At 37.8% G+C, this 22,883-nt stretch overlaps 1 protein-coding gene across 13 annotated transcripts in view; it reads right to left on the bottom strand.

Moving 5' to 3' along the window:
* Ca-beta (Ca2+-channel-protein-beta-subunit) overlaps window positions 1-22,883 on the bottom strand; it is a 544,248-nt gene that overhangs the window by 91,209 nt on the left and 430,156 nt on the right. The window contains exon 1 of one of the 13 annotated variants that reach the window (XM_065227507.1): window positions 21,212-22,544. The exons of 10 other annotated variants lie outside the window; for them this stretch is intronic. In XM_065227507.1, coding sequence (XP_065083579.1) covers window positions 21,212-21,334 — 123 coding nt within the window. In that variant the 5' untranslated portion in view covers window positions 21,335-22,544. Of the gene's footprint in view, window positions 1-21,211; window positions 22,545-22,883 lie in introns of those variants that run through there. 2 more of the 13 variants (XM_065227515.1, XM_065227511.1) reach the window with 2 other exon arrangements.

The following is a 22,883-nucleotide window of genomic DNA, read 5'->3' as shown; positions in this document are numbered from 1 at the left end:
ACGGAAAAAGTAATAAGTATATTAAAATTGCTTGATCCGGTTTGAAAAAAAAAAACATTGTTAACTGCTTTCGGGGGTGCCATTTTATTTGAATTTAATTTTTACCTGGGCTTGATATATCGTCGGTATTAGCTTGATGTGATGTTGGTAAATGGCACGGTAGACTTAGAGCAACCGTTTTTGCTTTCTGGCTAGAAGATCATGGGTTAGCACCCAAGCCTGAATTAATCTATCCCGGGCCTCTATTGTAAAAAAAAAAACAATACTGATATAATTCGGGCTGAACGGTACAGACAAACATTTGTTTAGATGATATATGCGTACGTTAGATATTTAACAATAATTTTATTTGTTAATATGACTACATGGAAATAACAGCAATTCGATGATAAAAACGACGCTCGTTTGCTCGTTTTTTGCTTAACGTTTGCATTAAAAAAATTGACTTTTTTCGGATGGTGATTAAAAAAAAGATAAGACAGATAATTTCTTTTGATACATTTCCCATGTAAGGTAATTATTTAAGCTTACTTGCAAAAAAATTCTTCGCCCTTGCGAGCGGCTTTCCGGCAGTTAACTGGAACATTCGCCATGGCAGACGAAAACATGCGTGTAGGCATGTTTTTGAAATCTTTCTTCGTTTTATTTATCAATTCCTCGTTTTCGCGACAAAACTGTTGGAGTAGATCTTACGCTTCAGGTTGGCCCAGAAATTATCGATGGGACGCAGCTGGGGGACGTTGGGTTTGGACTTGGATACCACATTGATATTCAGCCGCTCCATCTCCTCCAACGATCCTCCTTCGCCCTTATGGTATTTCTTGATGAACGACGCAATTTCCGGCAGGCTATTCGTACTATAAATTTCCCCGTTCACGGCCAGTCCGGAGCGAAAGAAGAGCGGCTTTGACATCTCTTTCTCGCTGATTGTCAGCCACAGCAGCACCTTCTTGAGGAACTTGGTGTGTGAAATGAACTTCACCATCTTATTCAGCCGCTGCCGCTGCGTCATTGCCTGCAGCTCCGAAACCAGTGGACGTGACTTCCGCTTCTTGACATGTATGTTCATGTTCGCCAGGTACTTTTTCACTGTTTGGCCGGTTGCACGCAGCGATGTAGCCACTTTTCCCACGGTCTTCCTCTTCAACATCCTTTGGAGCTTCTTATCGCTCGGCCGGTCGTTGGCCGTCCGGAACCGGGCTTTCTTTCGATGCTCTGATTGTTGTCTAATAGTGCCAAGATGTTGTAGATGCCGGAACGGGCGTACGATGACCGTTTGCGACGCGGTGGGGTGCCGTTCTTTGAACGCGCACACTTCTGAACGGAGTTGCTTCACTGTTTTTGTCATCACAGTTAGAGTTTGACTGATAGAGCTGTCAAATTTTGTCTGCTGACTCATGGGTTACTATGATTAAAGCTGCATGGGTAGTTTCGTCAGTGCGGGTGAAGGCAAACCCATGAAAAATCGACAATTTTTGTCCATTTTTTTGAAATGCAAACGTTACTGAGCAGAAGAACGGCTCTCTCGCGCTATATGATCGTTAGGTTATCAATTCAGCCAATGTTTACCAAAACGAACCCTGCTGCAAACCCAACTCTCTTATCCAACATCCCAGTAATTCCTCGTGGAAGTGCAGAGGTGTTCTCGGTTTCCATCAACGCGAGTGTCACGTCAACACATTTCTACCTATTCCTTTCTTGACCTGTGTTCGGGCGTGGCCGGCACTGGTATTGCTTAGTTTGAGATCACTAGTTTTTACTCAATGAGGATGATTGCTAGTCCCAAGCATCGTCTATTGGTTCTTTGTGTAATTACAGCTGATCTGGCAATAACAGAGTAGAAAACGCGGGTGGTCAATCATGCTCGTGCTCACGTTCTATTATCGGCAACTAGAAATCAGCAGCATTTTGTAGTGCGTATGTTTTATTACAAGAAAACCTGACAAAATGCGTATGTTCAGTAGACTGATGCAAAATTTGAAATTTTCGCTCCACAGCGCTCAAACGGTTCCAAATTGGGGCCTGATTAGCCTCCCAAAATTTGATCTCATTTTGTGAGAAACTGACTTGGCACAAACTATTTGAAGTTTATATGGGAATTACTATAGAGAAACCATAACATCGGTTCATATCTATCTCAAAATTCACCAGTTCACTCTACTTTAGAAAATAATAGCTGAAAATGTTCTCAGCTACAACCACTTTTCGATCAAATGTAAGGAACAAAAACTATTAATGATTCAAGTCATTGATGTCTTATGATTATGCTCAATCATTTGTTCAGCAGGCAACATTGATGTTTATGGCGCGTAGAATAGAGGACAAAAATCATGGCTACTATGTCACACTGCAGAATACAGTGCAGTGTTGCCCACAATACAGTTGCTTAATCTTGCCATAAGATTATCAATCTCTTAAACAATTAATAACTATTTAATTTGACGTTTGGCTGAAAAACGATTTTCTGCAAAGTTGTAGCTGATAAAAATTCCCATAAGAATAGCAATAGAAATTGTTTGCAGTACAATATGTAAAAAGGCTAGAAGACAATGAACAAAAAGTTTTGGTTTCCCATAGCAATTTCCATATAAACTTCAAATGGTTTGATCCAAGTCAGTTTCTTATCAAATGAGTTTAAACTTTTGGAGCCGAAAATTTCAAATTTTGCATCAGTCTAATGTTCAGTCGTAAAAACATAATAAGATTAAGCTGAAAGGCTAAGGAACCATTAGAAAAAAACGATTTGTTAAAAAATGTCGATTATGCCATTTTGAAAAAAATATGCAAAATTTAAAATGGCAGAATTTTAGCAGAAATGTGAATAATTGCCCATACCAAACAATTATGCAAAGATTCATGCGAATCGGGGAAGGTTGAGTCTGCTCGATTCGTCATTTGACGTGGAACTGCTAATAGATGGAATGATATTCAATAAACAATTTTTATCCAGCGTATTTGAACCAGTGATATGAAAATACTTATCTTCAAAAAATATATCAATAAAACTCAAAGGATTTTTCGTGGGATACTCTTGTTTAAATACAGTAGAGTTAAATTAATTAGAACAATATTTCACTCAATAACACTGAAATATTGCTGGTGGTTTGAATCGGAGTCGGAGACGGTTATTTTCAAATCAAACGAGTCGGAGTCAGTCGATTAAGATCCGACTGCCCAGCGCTGGATGCAGCGAAAAATTTCCTGTGATTGATACATAAAATTTCCTTTCTGACATTGGCCGAAAAATTCCATCAATTTCATTCGCAGTCTACGTCTTTCTACGTTTCATTGCACTATTTGTTTACAGTTCAACTCACCGCCTCCAAATTGTGTTTACTTTTACTCTGAGTCATCGCACTCGAAATGCCAGCTATATTTCAAAATAGCACCTCGGAATCATAACAACGAACCAACGCATTCGAAAACCGAACCTTGGAATCGATCATCGTCCGACCAAACCGTCGAGCTAGCGAAAGAGCAACCAACCTTCTCCAGCTATATGCGGATGGCGAAAATCATTCGATACCTGGTCTGTTTACCAACCATCAGGTTATAAATATCCAGCCGAGTCTATTAATACCTGAGCAAAGTGCCAAACCTCTGTGTCTAATTTTAGATCGATTGCTCGGATAATTGCGGCTCGGAGTCATAACGCAGTTATTGATGATAATTACACATCCCATAATATAATTCACAGAGCTCCTATTCAAACACCGGAGTCCCATCCGAGACGAAGCTGCTGTTGCCGCTGCTGCAGCCAGCAACTTGTCCGGTATTTATTCGTTCTCAAATGAAGCATGATGCATGTGGAAGTGCACAGGGCTGGGCGGCAGCCGCCGCCCGGACACAGTTTAGAGAGGGTGAGTGTATAAATTTTAGAATATTAAACGATGGCGAAATTTATTGCTCATTTTACTGCAGAAATTTGTTTTCCCTCGGCTACTGCAGCAGCGAGAGCGGCTTATGCTGCTGTTGTTGCTACCAACGCTATGAGGCGAAAAATGGAGAGGGTAAACACTCCGGCAGCAGGCTAGGTAGCTAGTCCTTTGAGCATTCAGCCCGTGTCCGGAAAACAAGCAAAATAGTAACGGAAATATAATATGCATTCCCGGGGTGGTTCTACTCTGCTGCAGGGCAACTTTGTTCGTGGAAAACTTTGCGATGAACTTTGTTTGAATGCATGTGTGTGTGTGTGGAACTGGTGCACAACAGATGGTGGAAATTCTGATATTTATGGAGAAGCATGGTTAAACACTCGTTAATGTAAGCGATTCTGCGTTTGCATGGACCTTTTCGGAAAGAGAAGTTGCACAGTTTCCAACGAGTTTCAATATAGCGTAATTGTCATTTTGCACATCCATCGCCAATTTATCGCATTCAACCACGCTAAGTAAACACATCATTGGACAGATGAAATAAACGCCTATATATGTAGGAAATGTTATGTGTGTTTTTGTTTAGGACAAATCGACGATAGGAGTCAAAAGTGACACACGCTATGTCTCAAAGCACTTTTTTTGCAACTTTTATGTACCTTAGTTTTTTCTTCACAGGAATTTAGTATTGATCATAACAATCAAATCTGTGAAGGTTTTAAAATGTTTCATCTTGGGTTTTTTGAGAAAAAGTGTTTTGAAGTACACTTAGCCGTTTATTAAGGCGTATATGGACTATTGACTATACAAAACTGTTACGGATCGAAACAAATTCAGCTGAAAATGATTCAAAAGAGATTAAAGTAGTCAAAATACTATGCTTCAATGGTATAGTAAGATTCTTTTTTCGGTACCATAAGATGTCGTAGACTTGTTATGATCTCATAATGTTTAAATTAATAAAATAATTAAACTCTTGCTAAAATCTATGTTTTCATATTTTACAATATGGCCTACCGGAGGTTTCGATAAACCAAAAAAAAAACCTATGCACTCAACCATGAGTTTATCACCGAAACAATGTCTCATAATAGCATCCATATTGTCCAAAACCTTTAGTTGATGATCAAAATTACATCCTTCCAAAACTACGCATTTATCAAGCAATGGCGTTTATCAAGTACCTACAATGGCAACCAGCGAATCCAAATTGCCCATGCCAAGTTGCATTTGTGGCAGCCACCCAATTTGAAGCGTTATTGGGATCATTTTTGGCCGCGTTGTCTATCCTCATAGCTGATTTGAGGCCTGGCTGGATAGTTATTAAATGCTGACCTTATTAACACTCAGATTAAGATCTTCCTTATAGCTGAGTAAATCTTCGTGAGAAATCTAAAGCAAAAATCTTACTGTTTCAAATTTAAACCCACTGGTCTTCCTGCGACGTTTGAAAAACTAGCCTCGGCTTGTTTTTTTTTTTGTAATAACTGCAGCGGTTCTCAAGCTTTTTTCGATTGCGACCCACTTTTAGAAATTGTATAAGCTCGTGACCCACCAATATTATATGGAGATGTTATTAGGCCAAAATGATGTTTAAAATCCATGATCCAATCCAAAGATAAAATGACTAGAATCGATGACAAATTTGTGGTAAATAGGTAAAACCATCCAAACATTATCTGAAGACTCTGAAAGAGCTACCTAAACGCATGAGTAACATAAAAAAAAAAATCAAGTTTAAAACTGCAGTCAACTCTCCACAACTCGATGTCAACTAACTCGATTTTGAGTTTTAGAATCATAGTAAACATTAATTACATGGCTACTGTAATAGCGATTTTGTATGGCATTGTTATTCTATAACTCGATAATTCTATAACTTGATGGTCCCTTGAATATCGAGCTGTAGAAAGTTCAATGTTATTAGAAAACCACCTAATAACGATGTTAAAAAACAGAGTCAAGACCTTCTTTTAACTCCAGACTGATTATTTAAAAGAAGCCAAAATACACTCAGGTCTTTTTTTACACGGGGGATACGTACCGTGTAAAAAAAACCGTGTGAAAAAAACCTACGAGATTTTGATTTTTCGCATGCTTAAATGTTTTTAAAAAATCGGATTTTGATGCCATTTGTAATTAAAGCATGATATGGTCCATACAGACATATTTTAAAAATTTCTGTATTTACACCAAAAATTGTGATTTTTTTTAAGTATGCCATTCGATTACCTATAGCTTGAAACGGATAATGTGATTGGAATCAAGTCGATAGGTTGTATCGTTGTCGAGAAATCGTTAAAAACGTACCGTGTAAATCGTGGAAAACCGTGTAAAAATAACCGTGTAAAAAAAAAACCGCGTGAAAAAAACCGTGTAAAAACAGACTTCAGTGTAAAGGCTTTAAATCGCGAAAAAGGCCTCAAAACGCTAACATGACTTAGAAACGTCAGAACACCAACAAGGCCTCAGAATCGCTAAACAAGATTAAAACGACCTAGAATTGCATCATAAACGCTTAATTGGTCTACAAATCTTATCAACAGCGTGAAAATGACAACTCCTATAATAATCATGACACGTTAAAATACCCAAAAATGGTCCAAATAAGCCAAAATGGACTAGACTTTCCAAACTGGCTGTATTATGCCAAAATGGCTTTTAAATTGATTACCCCTGCATAATTTTAAAATCAGAATTATTCTACATGCTAGTTAAACAACCTATGAACAACAATCTGAATTTCTGCGACCCACCTGAGGGTAGCTTGCGACCCAAGCAACACACATCCATCAAAATAGGTTGCTGCAACTTGATTGTGACTGAAATAAGGTGCATACAAGTAACCACATCAGTTAAATGACAAGTGTGCTGCTAGGGAGGTCACGACCCATAGATTGAGAAACGGTGCTCTAATGCAAAGTGATCCTTAATTTCGTCAGCCAATTCGGAGAGATACTGAAGCTTCCGATTTTCACTACATGCATGACGTTTCTTAGGAGAAACCTGCGTCAGACATGATTTGCAAATTTCTACACACCTCGGCAGTTAAAATGGTTTGAACTTCTTGTTAACATCTTTCTTCTGGATATTTGTGAACTTCAACGGCAATGTAACATGCGTGAGCCGTAATCACGATATTTTTTTAGGTGGCGAACTCTCATTTTTTACCCCCTTCCACCCGGATCACATTTCATAAGGGAAGCGTAAAAGAGAAAGATATATATCGCAACAAATTCTCTCTATTATACCTGTTTTCAAAGACATGGAGTGGAAGTTGTTCCCGATGAGACAGTTACATTCAAGCTACATTCAAATTCAAATCCCTATTCAGATTTCGATGAACATCGATGAAATTCTTCAAACTTTCCTGATGATCTTAGAACTTATGTGTTGTGTGAGTTTGTCATTTTTTTCTGGATTTCTCAGATATTTCTTAAAGTTAACAGTACTTTCCAAATGTTAGTAAATTTTCCCTGTGGTTCATAGACCATCCTAAAATTTGCAAAAAAATTCCTTGCGTTTAAAGAACTTTTTGCAGAGCACTATTAAAATTCATATAATGTTGCTACAGTTCACAAAACTCTCTTATATTCGTAAAACTTACCAGGAAGACAATAAACTCGTCTGAAGCCCACAAAACGTCCCTGAATTTGGCAGAATTTTCCTGAAGTTCATAGAACTTCTCTGAAGATCGAAGCACATCTTGAAAGTTTGAATAATTTTCCTGAAGTTTGTAGAACTTCCCTGAAGCTCAATGAGCTTCTCTTAAAGTTGCTCTGATTCTTTGGAGGAGCGTCTTTAAAGTTTACAGAACTTTCCTTAAATTAACTACAGTCCCCTATAGTTCGCGGAGTTTCCTAGAAAGTTGCTGAACCTTCCTGAAAGTTTCCTGGGGAACTGCAAGAAGCTCTAAAAATGCTGTAGTAATTCAAGATAAGGGCTACTTAAACATACTGCACAAGAGTAGCTAACCTCGTGTAGGTTTCATTCATATATTATGGGCATTATCGGTAAAACGATTTTCAAACAAATTTGTCATGGTTACCAGAATTAATTTTCGATCTCGCCGTTGAGTCAAACACTTCTATTTATTTTTAAAAATCTAAGCAAATTTTCCACCCGTCAGGATTGCAAACGCCGCCTTCGCCACCTACTGAAAACGGGACACAAAAATTTCGGATACTTACTACCTCCTTTATTGAGCTCCGATAATTTTTTTTCGACGATCGTCACTAAGCGGAGTGAATTTTTTTTACGGGTCGCTTTTCCGGAGTACAACAAGCGAATTCTCTATTTTCTTCGTGAGATCATTTTAATTTTTCCAGATAAATGATAGATAAATTGTAGATAAATCTACAAAAAAACACTCGACACAGGACGATAATCAATGCCTACTATTATAACGAGGATGTCTTGGATTGTCCTGCTCGTTTTCTTTCTGTTTAACTCTAATGAGGGAAGAGAAATTATACAAGAAGTTGTTCTAGCAACAAATATTAATTGATTTTGTGCAAACTCGTCATAACCAATACGGATCTTACTTGCGAGTCAAAGAGAGCTCTTCAACGCCATTTGCATTAATTAAATCAACTTTTGAACCTTGCTTGACTGCATTTGTTCAATTCGTAATAGTTTGGTATCGGCAATAGTCGATAAAAGCTTTCATAATCGGCGTTGTAAACTTCAAAACACTCTTTCTCAAAAAACCCAAGATGAAATATTTTAAAACCAGCACAGATTTGTTTGTTAGGATCAATACAAACATCCTGTGAAGAAAAAACTGAGGTACATGAATATTGCAAAAAAAGTGCTTTCAGACATAGCGTGTGACAGTTACGTTATATCGAGGTATACCTGTATTATCACTTGTTATGCTATTTAACATTACTCAGATTCATGAACAACAGCGATTTAACACAATTTATAAATTTTTATCAATAATCAATAACCTTGGACTTCATATCTCCAGGCCATTCGAAAATCCAAATTGTAAGAAATATTGTCTTATATACTGGACACTTAACTGGACCACCTACGAACGCAATGTAATTAGCAAATTAGGCCGGAACAAATCACAAGTTTTTCTTTTGTCACTCGATGCTCACACCAGTCGAGTGGGAGGGGAATAAAAAATAAACACAAAAAAACATTCAAAATTCATTTTACATCACATCTAAACCATATATTTCGAACCTTTACATTACTTCTTAGCCTTCGCTTTAGCCTTATACTTTTTTGAAGCCGTGATTTTTTACGCTAATGCATAACAGGAGCCACAAATGGTAACTTTATTATGTGTAACACTAGGGTTATCAACAAGCCATTTTGCGCATAAGTTTTTGTAACTTTTCAGGGAAGAACATTGGTAATAATGTAGATTAACAGGATCAAAGCAACTGATTTTTGGGTTTTTATAAATTCCGGGTAAACCATCAAGTGGAATACCACAAACGTAATAGTTCTTATCGAAAAAAAAACGTTATGTTTTCGATAGTTCCTCCTTATTCAAATATAACCTGGCAGAACAGGAAATCCAAATTGATATGAAAATACCTACTTTGGAAATTTAAACCCAGTTTTCTGAACAATTGTGCGTGCTTCAAAAAATCTAAGCCAAGTATTCAAAGGAAAGAGCCAAAATACATCTTGGTTGAACATGAAACCTGTGTGTGCTTAAAACAATAATCATCACGTATGAATTCAGCAAGGTCCATTCTATAAAATCCAAATTTATAAAAAATATACTTTTCAAATTGCAAACCCGGTTCAACCTTCACGTTTGGATTCAGCAAGGTCCATTCTATAAAATACAAGCCTATTTTTCAAAGATATGAGGCGATGTTCGGCAGAACAGAAAAATCAAATTTCTATGAAAATGGGTACTTTTGTGAATATTAACCAGGTTCGTCCTTCACGTATGGATTCAGTAAGTTCCAGTCTATAGAATCTATAAACCTACGAAAGACATATGGATTTAGATTCTATAAAATTCACGCTTATGTTCAAAGGAAGGAGCCGAAATTCAACTTGGATGAACAGGAAACCCAAATTGTTATGGATGGAGTTTTCTAAAAAAAAATGTACATGCTTCAAAATATGTACCATCACGTTTAGATTCAGCAAGGTCCATTCTATAAACTCTAAGCATATTTTTCAAAGGACGGAGCAAAAATCCAACTTGGTTGAACAGGAAACGCGAACTTCCATCAAAACACGTGTTTTTGTAAATTTAAACTTGATTTTCTAAAAAAACCAAAAATTAAACCCTGACATGTGGATTTAGCAAGGTCCATTCTATAAAATCCAAGTCTGTTTTCAAAGATCGGAGCCTAACAGAAAATCAAAGTTGAACATGAAAATACGTACTTTTGTAAACTCAGGTTTCTCAAAAATTGAGCCATTATATATGGATTCAGCAAGTTTTGTTTTATAAAATACAAGCCTATTTTTCAAAGATAGGAGCCAAAATTCAGTTCGGCAAAACAGAAAAATCAAAATCAAAAATGAAAATACCTACTTTTGAGAATATTAACCAGGTTCGTCCTTCACGCATGGATTCAGCAAGTTCCATTATATGAAATCCAACCTGGCTTCAAAAAAAATCTACCATCACGTATGAGCTCACAAAGGTCTATTCTATAAAATCCAAGTCTGTTTTCCAAAGGACGGAGACAAACTCCAACTTGGCTGATCAAGAAATCCAAATTTCTATAAAAATACGTACTTTTGTTGATGTAAACCCAGTTTTCTCAACAATTGTGCTTGTTTAAAAAAATCTACCAACAGGTATGAACACTAGAGTGATGCAAAATTTGAAATTTTCGCTCCACAATACTTAAACGATTCCAAATCGGATCCTGACTAACCGCTCAAAATTTGAACCCCTTTGGTGAGAAACTGAGATGGCACAAAACATTTGAAGTTTGTATGGGAATTACTATGGTAAAACCAAGATTTTTGTTCATGTCTATCTAATAATTCACCATATCGGTCTGCTTCAAAAACCACCAAACACTTGTAGGAAATTTTCCCAGCTACAACTTTGCCCAAGACCACTTTTTGATTAAATGCAAGGATCGAAATTTATCAATGGTTCAATGTGCTGATGTCTAATGATCATGCTCAAGCAACTGCTCGGCAGGCAACATTGGTGTTTCTGGGGCGTTGAATAGGACACAAATATCATGGCTACTATGTCACACTGCAAAATACAGTGTTGCCTACAGAGCAGCTGCTTGGTCATGTCATAAGTTTACCAATCTCTTAAATAATTAATAACTTTTCCCTGTCTTGTTTTACATAGAAACGATCTTCAGCAAAGTTGTAACTGAGAAAATTGGCTGTTGAGCTGTTTCACAGCTCAATATGGAAAAACACTAGAAGACAATGAACAAAAAGTTGAGATTTCCCATAGTAATTTACATATAAACTTCAAATGGCTTGTGCGAAGTCTGTTTCTTACCAAATGAGTTGTAACTTTGGGAGGCTAATCAGGACCCGATTTGAAACCATTTAAGCACTGTGGAGCGAAAAAGTCAAATTTTGCATCAGTCTAATGAACACACGAAGGTCCATTTTTTAAAATATCAGCTTAATTTTCAAAGAATTGAATCTCACAATAACGAGGAAGGGGTCTAGGGGAGTGTAATCTACGTTAAAAGTTAGTTAAATCACTTAAGGAAAGCTCAGACTAACATTAAATATAATTCAATCACTCAACAGAAAAGTTTGGATTCCCAAAAGAAGACATTGAACCACTTCAGAAAAGGTTTGACTCCATTTGGAAAATTTAAGCTCGAAAAGTGTCGATTCACTTCGGACAACTTTCTAAACTTTAAGGAAAACTAGATGACCCAAACAAGATTGTGTTCTTGCCAAATGTCAAAGCAGTTAACAAAAATCTGGGACTCACTTAGGAAAATGTCAAACCCGTTCTGATTAGTTTGGAAAGTTGAATCAACGCAGGGAAACTTTGGATTCATTTAGGAAAGGGATTAAATCAGCTAATGTGGCATCACTGCAAAACCGATTCTTTAAAGGTTGAGTTCGGGATATGTTGGATCACTTCAGGAGAACTTTGACAACTTTAAAAAGGATTTATTGCCCGAGCTATGGATTATAGCAAATTGATAACAAGTTCTGATACTCGGTTGTCGAGATTTGATAACTGAACATGTTAACTTTGTGGTTGAATAAACAGCCAACATAACAAAAATCATAACAAAAGAATACTTCTGGGATATCACAAAAATAAGTGATTTAGTGAACATCTTGATAACAAATCCTGTAATCCATGCCAATTTTTTCAACAAAATTCCAAATTATTTTATCGATTCAGTATTAAAGCCTTTTTTTTTCCTTTGTTCGGGACATAACACTACTGCGACCAGTAATTTGATCTATTGTAGTATATTAATTAAAGCCTTAAAGCCTTACGCTGATAACTGAAATATGATTGGCAGTGTTTTTTTTCTCACCATGTGGATAATATTTGAAGTTTTGAACTAACCTAGTATCATTTCAAATTCTTTCATGATATCAACTGATAACAAAATAATTCGAGGTAGATAACTAAATTAGTTATGCGATAACAATTGAAAACAAAATGATATCTGGAATAACAAGACTTGTTTTCAAGATGATATCAGGTTGTTATTTTACTTTGTTCGGGTAGCATAACAGAAAAGTTTAGACTCAGTTAGAAAAATGTTGATGACTTATTCGAAAGTTTGAACTCACTTCAAAAAAGTTCAGACCCAGTTTTGATTCTGCTTTGAAAAGAGTCACCTCAATTAGGAATTTCTTGAATACTCACTTCTAAAAATTTTAAACCAATTTTGAAAAAAAAACCTGGATTTAGCTCGGAAATTGAAGAATCACTGTAGAAAAATTACTCATTAAGTAGGATTGCAGCAGGTTTGTGAGTTAATAAATCTAGATCGAATGTGAAAATCGGGTGACTACGGTGAGATGGGCACTAGAGTGATAGAAAATTTGAAATTTTCGCTCCACAATACTTAAACTATTCCAAATCGGATCCTGACTACCCTCTCAAAATTTGAACCCATTTGGTGAAAAGCTGAGATGGCACAAACCATTTGAAGTTTGTATGGGAATTACTAAGGTAAAACCAAGATTTTTGTTCATGTCTATCTAATAATTCGCCATATCGGTCTGCTTCAAAAACTTTCAACTGTAATTGTAGGAAATTTTCCCAGCTACAATTTTGCTGAAGACCACTGTTTGATTAAATGCAAGAATCGAAAGTTTATCAATGGTTCAATGAACTGATGTCTTATGATCATGCTCAATCAACTGCTCAGCAGGCAACATTGGTGTTTCTGGGGCGTTGGACACAAAAATCATGGCTACTATGTCACACTGCAAAATACAGTGTTGCCTACAGAGCAGCTGCTTGATCATGTCATAAGTTTACCAATCTCTTGAATAATTAATAGCTTTTCCTATCTCGTTTTACATAGAAACGATCTTCAGCAAAGTTGTAGCTGAGAAAATTTTCTATAAGAATGGCTATCGAACTGTTTTGCAGCTCAATAAGGAAAAAGACTAGAAGGCAATGAACAAAAAGTTGAGATTTCCCATAGTAATTTACATGTAAACTTCAAATGGCTTGTGCGAAGTCTGTTCTAACCAAATTATTTTTAACTTTGGGAAGCTAATCAGGACCCGATTTGAAACCATTTAAGCACTGTGGAGCGAAAAAGTCAAATTTTGCATCAGTCTACTGGGCACATCGTAACAATGTCGGATAACGATCCAATGAAAATGGTTCTTGGTAGCGACCGGACTGGAACAAGACAAAGATGTGCGCAGCGAATAAGAGGGATCGATCAGATTGAAGGCTGCTTACCTAGTGAGTTGCCAAACAAGATTAGGAATGATGTTCGATGAAATCCGTTTAATTAGTTTGAAATATTAGCTGAAAGGTTTTGAGGTCATGCTATACGGAGTGATGTTCGAAATATTCAACATATTCTAAACGGCAAATTTAATTAATATATTTGATAAAAAAAAAATAGATTGAAATATATCGGAACAAAATGGTAGATATCTAAACTAAACAATCGAGTTAAGATGATGTTTTTTTCAAAATGATTTGAGAATTCAACCAGATCTAAATAAGTGCATCAAAGTCGGGATCTTGGTGGGTTCGAAATATGTTAACATTTTAATGCATACGAATATTGGAAATTTGCTTAAATCCGGGATCGATTTTTTCAAGTCCTACAGCTCAATTTTTGGTCTGGGTTTTGGAAGCTGATCCTTTTTCTATGCCGGATTTTTTTTTCAAAATTCCAGGATATCAAAAGTCACATTATAAATGTCTTAGCTTAGAATTAAAAAAAAATGAAAATTGAGGATACTGAACTGTTATTTTGAGATATTACATTTTTAACATCTACGAAATAGCTCAAAATTCGTCTGGAATCTTATTAATATTTCAAAGCCTTGCAAGTCTAGGTCTTGCATTTTTTCCTTATTCCAAGATCTTAATTAAACTGTTTCGAAGATCCGATAAATTTCAAATTATTCGCAACCTTGGTTTTTGTTTCAAGACTGGGGTCTTAAACAAAATTAACCTCGAAATTACAAAAAAAAAAGAACTACAAGGGACAACCCTGTGGGGTTGTACGCAATGGGGACGTAGGACTACGTGTGCTTATATAATAAATCTTATTTGTTAACTGCAGCAGGAGCTTGTGTTTTGTGTAGGAATAGGAATTTAAGCGGAGTTCTCTCTGTTTATACACTTAAGTATGACACGCTTAACGAAGAGCTACTGATTCCGATCAATAGCGGTGCGGCTTCTTCCTCCTTCTATGGATGCTCATGTGGGCTACAGCTCGGTACTTGCAGGCAGCCTTTCATTATGTACTAGAGAACAACACCCCTCACATCGCGGTGATTGAATAAATACCGTTTGGTGAGACCGGATGGAATTCAACTTTGAAATCTGTGTCAGGGAAATCGCTTTTCGCAGGCCATCGGTAATAATTTTAATTAACATAGCAAAAACTGTCTCAATTTTAACAGATTTGCCAATTCCTATCGATTGGCGTATTAAGAGTTAAAATCCATCATCTCTAGATCAAAATCAGACCACTTACAAGCCGCAACCGACTTTGGTTTTTGAAATTTCAAAAACATGGTGTATTAGATTTAAACATATCTAGATAGAGCTGGAATTAGGCGTAACAACTTTTGTAAACAATGACTTCTCTTGATGATTTTCAGGTATTCAAGGCACGCCTTGCAATTAAATTGCCCCATATTACCGTCGGTTATATTGTTACGCCCTAATTCCAGCTCTATCTTGATATGGGAACTGATCGATTGATAACCTTGACATATGTTCAAAATATACTCTTTTACAAATTTATGGTGGTCCTGAAAAGGACCGTTTTGTCGTGATGGTTGAGTAATGCTGAGCGATTAGGGTGTTAAAAACAGATGTTGTTTGGAATGAGGACGACGCGCTTGGCATTGATGGCCCACAACCCACGAAGAGCTACTGCTTCTGATCAATAGCGGTGCGGCATCTTCCTCATTCTATGAATGCTCATGTGGGGTGCAGCTCGCTGCTTGCAGGCAGTATTTCGATGTGTACTGGAGAACAATTTTCAACGCCACGTGCCGAAACCCCTGCTGCTGCTGCTGATACCGCCACCTGACACCACCACACACGGTGATTGGAACTGAAACCGATCAGCAGTTGAGGCCAGCCTTGATAGCTAGCTGACAGTGGGGAGCCTTTTGTTGTGTACTGGAGAACACCACCACACGCCACTCGGTGATTGAATAAACACCATTTGGTGAGACCAGTTGGAATTCAACTTTGAAATCTGTGTTAGGGAAATCGCTTTTCGCAGGCAATCGGTGATAATTTTAACTGTCGTAGCACTTATGGTGGAATTTTCAATAGTGAAATTGTGATAAATGATAAAGTCTTAAATTTAACAGATGCATAGAAATATTTCTGATCGATTGAAATTGATCCTGTGGCAACTGAGTTATTAACGTTCATAATCTTTCATAATTTTGTTACATGTTCCATTTTCGGTTTTCACAAAGTGTACACCCATATAGAAATCACAGACGTTGTCCAACGTAAAAAAATTCATGAGTACCTTGCGCACCTTTCCGGTTTAGAATATTAAAAATATTAATAAATCTGGAATTCGTCGAAGCTCAAATGATCCAAAATTATATTTTTTAAATCAAAGCTATTAATTAAAAGTTAAGTCCACAATCTTCAAGATTTTGCTCAGTAAAAAACCTGGAGAGATGGACCAAACTGGACTTCGTCGTCTGTGAAGACAGTTGCAAAGGAATACAAAAGTACAAAACCGTGAAAATGAAATACGTCCCAGGACCTTGCATAAATGGTTCATGACTTGGATCTCTAAAACATGTTGCTAGTCCAAAGAAATTTTCCCTGGATTTAAATTGTTGAAGTCTAAGCCTTCTTTAAAAAATCATTGTTTCACTTTCCTAAATGATTGGTGGTAAGCTGAATTAAATGAAAATTCCCTGGAATTCCCTGAGTTTCCAGGTCAAAAATTGAAGTCCCAGAATTACCTTGATTTTCTCATGTAGTCGAAACCCTGTTGTTATTCGAAAATTAAACAATATTTTATATTTTCAAAACCGTATTTAAGAAACATTTCCATTTCCTAAATCTTTCGCTATAATCATCCCTTTTCGATTATCGGGCTTGGATTACCGTGTTATTCAAAATAACAGTGATTGATATCAATACTTTTTTTCCTTGATTTTCTTATTTTCCATGCAGAGCACCAATGCTACCGACGCCAGGGAGGCAGCTCCCACACCTGGACCCTACCTATCGACCCATCAACTCATGAACCGGGGAGCAACGGCTGTACTTCCCTTCCGAACGAAGACGTGATCAGAGATGTTATGCCTCAGAACATCCCGGCGGCGCCGACTGGGATTCAACTCAGGCCTGCTGGAGTGAGAGGTAGTCACGCTTACCACTACACCACCGGCGCCGCTAGAAATCAATACTGAGCTGCAACATATCAGTTGTAACCGTTTAGTAACAAGGTTTTAATTTGTGCATGTTGTCTTAGGAAACTGTAGTGTTTGTTCAGTGTCAGTGTTGGGTTAGTAGGATTAGTAGGATTGTTGGTAAAATTGCTGTAAATTGTAAAATGTATAAATTTGTATTAGTAGGATTAGATTTAAACTGATATTTTTATAAACTTAATTGGACGAGACAGGATCGAAAGGGTGTTGTTATCAACTGGGGTAGAAAAACTGAAAAGACGAAGGAGATGATATGGATGGGTGGTGATAAGCTACAAGGAAGGAAAATTGAGGAAATAAGGAACGTATTGAAAACTGGATGGGAAAACGAGGGCTTTCCATAACTGGGATGGTCGACCATTGCAATTGCCGAGAAGTATACCAGCGTTCGTGCGTACAAGACGTGAGTGAACCGAACAAAGTGCCTCAAAGTTCAGTGAACAACCTTCTTCTGTTCCGTTCAGGACCTTTTTTATTTGTTCCCCGAATATCCTCACGATCGGCACGTTTCGACCAAGTCAGTCTCGACTGTCTTGGTCTAAAACTCAAGGACCTTCCACTCTCCGGCTTGTAATTGCCAGAAAGGAGAGCATCCTCGGGCTCGGAAGTCCTAATCGTTAAGGAGGAAGACCCTTCTCGGCTCGACCAAGGTGGCCTTGTCACGGTCAGTTGATATTTTCCAACGAAGGGAGACGCCGTTGCCAACAAAAAAGGCTACTTCGGTAGCTGCACAGGGATCGCTACATTCCCTGGTTGCGAACAGCCATCGCAATGCTCAAACACAAGCCTCTGATCCACCATTGTGGTGACCACAGCTCCAGTCACCAGGCGCCATCTTCCAGCCCAGTTGAAGCCACCGATCCGCCATTGTCAACAGAGTGATCAAGCTACGCACCGCCATCGCGGTCAAACAACATCGGCCTCAACATAATCACCACCCGCGAGCGCTCGCCATCGTCCAGCAAACACCACCGGTACGTACCAAATAAAAAGAAACCGTTCTACACCCACAATAGCTCAATAAAACCATCCGCACCATAATACAATTTCAATAAATTTTTAGACTTTTTCCACCCACACTTTAGCTTTCAATTAATTTCACCATCGCTAGAGAAATCCCACAGTTTCTGCACACTTTGTTCTGCGTAGCCCCTTCGAATTACCCAGTAGCATGCCGGCCCTGTGACACAGTTCAGGGGTCTCATGCTACTGAGCTAGTTATCCGGGAGTCTTGGTTGAGCCACTAGGGTGAGTCTCATCTAGTCTTACAGTTCATTTTATTAGAGGTATTGTTTCTGATCTTTCACTATTTTTTGTTATATAGGGGAAATGGATGTAATGTAGATTTATATGGTTCTAAAATTCAATAAAAAAAAATTAACCAAATTGCCGGTTAACACTTTTTGCCAACTTTTAAGACATAGCTTCAGCTTATTTCATAAAAATATTACGAAAATCGCAGGGGCAGGGCTCTCCTAGAAAATCAAAGGTTTATTATTTTTTGACGTGAATTTACTGATTTTTTTCTTCCAGTGTAGATGTTCTCAAAGAACGTTTAATTACCATAAACTTCTTCTCAGCAGTCATTTTGATCAGATAAGTAATTTACCAGAAGATTTTTTGAAAAATTAAAATCCATTTTTAGATACGCCTTGAAAAATAATGTATAAATATAGGGGAAATGGATGTAATGTCGGCCTAAATGCCCCAAATTTGGGCCCATACATAAGTTCAGAAATCGACTAAATTTTCAATAGTGACCAAAAATATCCATTAGTACCGTCCCAATGACGCGTTCATCTAGATAAAATTGATAAATAGTAGATTTTTAGCGATGGACCCAATCTTAGATCCATAGGCCAACATTCCCAAGTAACAATTCAAGCTGAATTGTAAGAACAAAGGTTGATTATTGGTTGATTTAAGGTGTACGAAGCTGATTAACACCAGGCTGAATATACAGTTGATTAGTAGTGCATGAAGCGAATTGTATCCCCATAATTCAACCTCAGTAAGTTAGCTGATATAAAGACTGAACAAGACTTATTTAAGCTTAATACTACTCCACAAACCAGCAATACACTACAAATATTCTGATAGCTTGATAGAATAATATGAATTTATTGCACAATATTGTTAAATGTCGTCAGTTGCATTTCCGACATTTTAGTTATTCTAAATTCACTGCCTACCTTTCTAATCCCAAGCAGCACCAGCAGTAGAATGTTTTACTGTCACAATTTGTTGCTTATAATTCAGCATTGCTGTATAATACTCTTCCGGTTGCTATTATTCAACTTAATTTTGACGTGCTTCATGTTAATGATCATACCTTCTGCCTCAAATATGCTTATGTGGTCGAGTGGGTATAGTTGACGCCTGTGAATCAGCGACTGCCGGTTCGAATCCCGAAATGTAAAGGTAATTTTTAGACATATAATAACAATATAAATATGTAAATCCAATTAGTCAGCAACATTCTAAAGCAGTCTCATAAAAAATATAAGATATGAAGCGGTCTTCCATCATATTTTTTTTAAATAACAAATTAAGGCTGAACAAGGGTTGGAAAAGACTGATGGTTAATGCATTGAAAAGCTTATAATTTAGATTGTTGTTAAGCTTTGGGCTGATTAAAATCACCAAATTTAGATGTTTAAAAGCTGAACAAAGGTTAAAGTGGTCTATGTACAACAATTATTAAAACTAAGCCTGAATTAAAATCGTTGAAAGAACACTTGTTAAGCATCAATTTGTTACCTGAGTTTCTGTCTAACCCTTATAGACTCGAAAACTACTGAACCGATCGGCGTGAAAATTTGTATGCATGGGTTTTTGGTGCCGGGAAAGGTTCCTATGATGGTTCGAGACCCCATACAAATAAAATAGAAAAATATCGCATGATTTTTTTTTTAATCGGTGCATAAACTCAAGCTAAAATTGAATCCCGAGCAAGGGTGGGCACACTCAACTAGTCATATATTAATAAAAATGCAACATTAAAAAAAAAAAAATCAATATATAAGTAAAGTTTCATTCTAATCGGAATGGATCGAGACAAAATTTGTTCGTGCGTTTTGGGCTGGAAACGCTCTATCGTATATTTTATTCTAAATTGATTGATGAGTATTGTTTATAGATTTATTTCAGTTCTAGCAGATATTACACATTGTTGGTGCAAAATGCTTAGAAAAGTGAGGAAATCATAAAACACTGGTAACGGTAAGAAAATATATAAGAATCATGTAGTTTGCATTTTCGGAGTGATTCTGGATTTGTGCGTAAGGCTCAATCTCGAAAAAACTAACAACACAATCAGCTAGAGCAATGAATCTTTAATCATTTGGTACAGTTTGTTTACGTGATGGAGATTTTATTTGCGAAAATTCGACGATTGACGTGTTTTTTACAAATGCAATCTCTCTGGTTTAATAAAATCTCTCACATCGAGCATATTTAGTAGTGGATTTAGTCTATGAAAACGCTATATTCCAGTTTGTGGAGGTTTTTAAGCAATTCAAAGACTTAAATTACCCAAAAACCATAACATTAAATAAATACAACGTAGAATTTTCATCAATGCTGAAAGTTTATTTTAAAAGAAGAACATTTTGACGTAAGCCTCGTTTGATCAAACCCATAGTTTTGTAAAATTTCTAAAATGTTTGGTTTGGTGTTTTGTGTAATGAAATCTTTCATCTTCTTCTTTCTGCCTTTAGACGCATTCTACGTAAGCGTTTTGCCTGTTCTCAACTTAATGGTCTTTGAAACACTTCCACAGTAACTAATTGGCAGCATTCTAGGCCAACAATGCATGCACAATGTTTCTCCATGCTTAGGAAAGTAGACAAAACTTTCAGCCCGACAGATTTTCTAAACCGGCCGGGTTTAGTTATACCGGTTTTTAACAGATTAGGCTAAATGATACCCCTGAAAAATTCAAAATGTATTCATGTGTGAATCCATAGTAAACGTTTGTTATAGATTTAAAGATTGAGCTATGCATAAGCTTGGACTCGGCCTATTTCGTCACACGTGACGTCAAGCAACATTTCGTTATTGTGGCCAAGGGAATTGTTGATAACACTTTGCCAGTTCCAAAACCGATGACACGTTGTCAAATCTGTCACACACTTAAAACAAAACAAAGAACGACACCATTCACTCGCCTACCGTTCAAGGTTACGTTTACGAATTTAAAAATAAACCTTCCCCAACAAGCGGCTGTCGGTGCGTAACTCATCCCGTAGGGCCAACTTTACCTGCGTAAATAGCTTATTGTATCCGGCACTCTGGAACGACGGATATCCAATACCGAGGCTCATACGCGATTCACGATGCCCCCCGGACACGGAAGGGGCATCCGACGAGGCACGTTGAACCATGGGCCGCTCTGGCCGCCAATCTTCTTCTTGTAGATCGGATATTTTGCGGTGGGAATGCACCTCAGCCTAGGCCGTTTCCCGTTCTTCCCGTTCAGTATGGAGTAGTTTGTTCTTTTTGATTTCGTAAAAAAATATTACACTTGATTCACACTGGCCACCTTTGGGCCTCTACTTTTGCTAGAGCTGCTACTAGTGGGTTGAATTTTCAGCGCACAGCATCACACTTTACAGCTTCTCGCCGGACCGGAAATGACTGTAACTTCACACTCTAAAAACACGCTCGAGATTCGCTTACTGCTGCTGCTGATGATGCTGCCTTGCACTCTCTCTCTGCTAGGTTTTTCTCCACGCATTGATTTTCCGCATCTTGCCTCTCGCTCACTCTCACGTATTGTACTTTGCTCCACACTGGCCTATCACACTGATTTTTTTGTTGTTTTTTTTTTTTTATTTATCTTGGTAAGACACAAGGATAACCCGAAAAAATAAGTGCAGATAAGTTAAAAGCTTTCCACTACAGATACTGACACTGTGCGCTCTCGATCACTTCCTGTGTGCTTCGAGTAGAACCAATGTCCTGCATCCACATAAAGGATGAGGCAAAAACATCCAGTGAGGAAATAAAATTATTATTTTTTAATTGCCACGACATAATCTAATAGTGAATGCTTGTCGTCGTCATCGTCGTCGTTGCCGTCGTGGTCATCGTCGATGTCGCCCCCTTATTGTTGTTACTAAGAGGACATCATGCAGCATTCCTTCCCGATGGACTCCATCTGCCAACATCACTCGCCCTCACGATGATGATTGGCACCACATTCCAAGCCCTTACTCTATCTGTGATGACTACCCTTAGAAGAGTTGAACTCACCCCGGAGGCACTACACACTTCGCACACTTCAAAGTCCGCAGTTCTCCAGATTCAAGCGACGCCCGCAGAGGAGGTAGCCGAAAAGAAAGGAAAAATTTCGATTTTCATCCAACCGAGTCCACCAGACACAGAAAAAAGGAACCACTTTTGCTTCACTATTTCCACAGCTCTTCGATCCGATCGAAACGTCACGCACTATTGGAATCCATGGAAAAGATCCCACTTTCAAGCGTCGAACTCCAAATTGGGGTTTTTCATTTTCGGAAAACACTTCCCAAAAACAGAATACTGCTATGGAAAAAAAGAACTTTGCAATGACGACGACAACTGAACCGACCACCAGATATGCGAGAGAGTCCTTCCACGGTGCCACCGTCCTACTACTACTGCTGGCTGGCTGGCTGGCTGCTGCTGCTGCTGCGGTCGATTTTCGCATCCACAATCCAAAAATGTACTGTATTGTTGTACTTGTATTGTACACACCGTTCGCCGTCCCGAGTCTGGAGTTTTTCTTTCTGTCACATTTGCTCCAACTCGATTTCCCTTCCCAGTACGCAGCCAAACGTGAGTGTATGGGTGTGTTTGAACGGATGGGCCATGGGTGGTGTTGGTGCGAGACAAGACCATGTAGGGAAAGTGTGAGTAGACTGAAAGAAGGGAAAATTGGAAACTATTTCA

This window comes from Ochlerotatus camptorhynchus, unplaced genomic scaffold (assembly GCF_037179485.1).
Source record: "Ochlerotatus camptorhynchus isolate MF236.1 unplaced genomic scaffold, CSIRO-AGI_Acam_v1.1 ptg000274l, whole genome shotgun sequence".
In the NCBI taxonomy this organism is placed as follows: Eukaryota; Metazoa; Arthropoda; class Insecta; order Diptera; family Culicidae; genus Ochlerotatus; species Ochlerotatus camptorhynchus.
The sequence above is the reverse complement of the archived record's forward strand: the minus strand, read 5'-3'. Positions and strand labels throughout refer to the sequence as shown.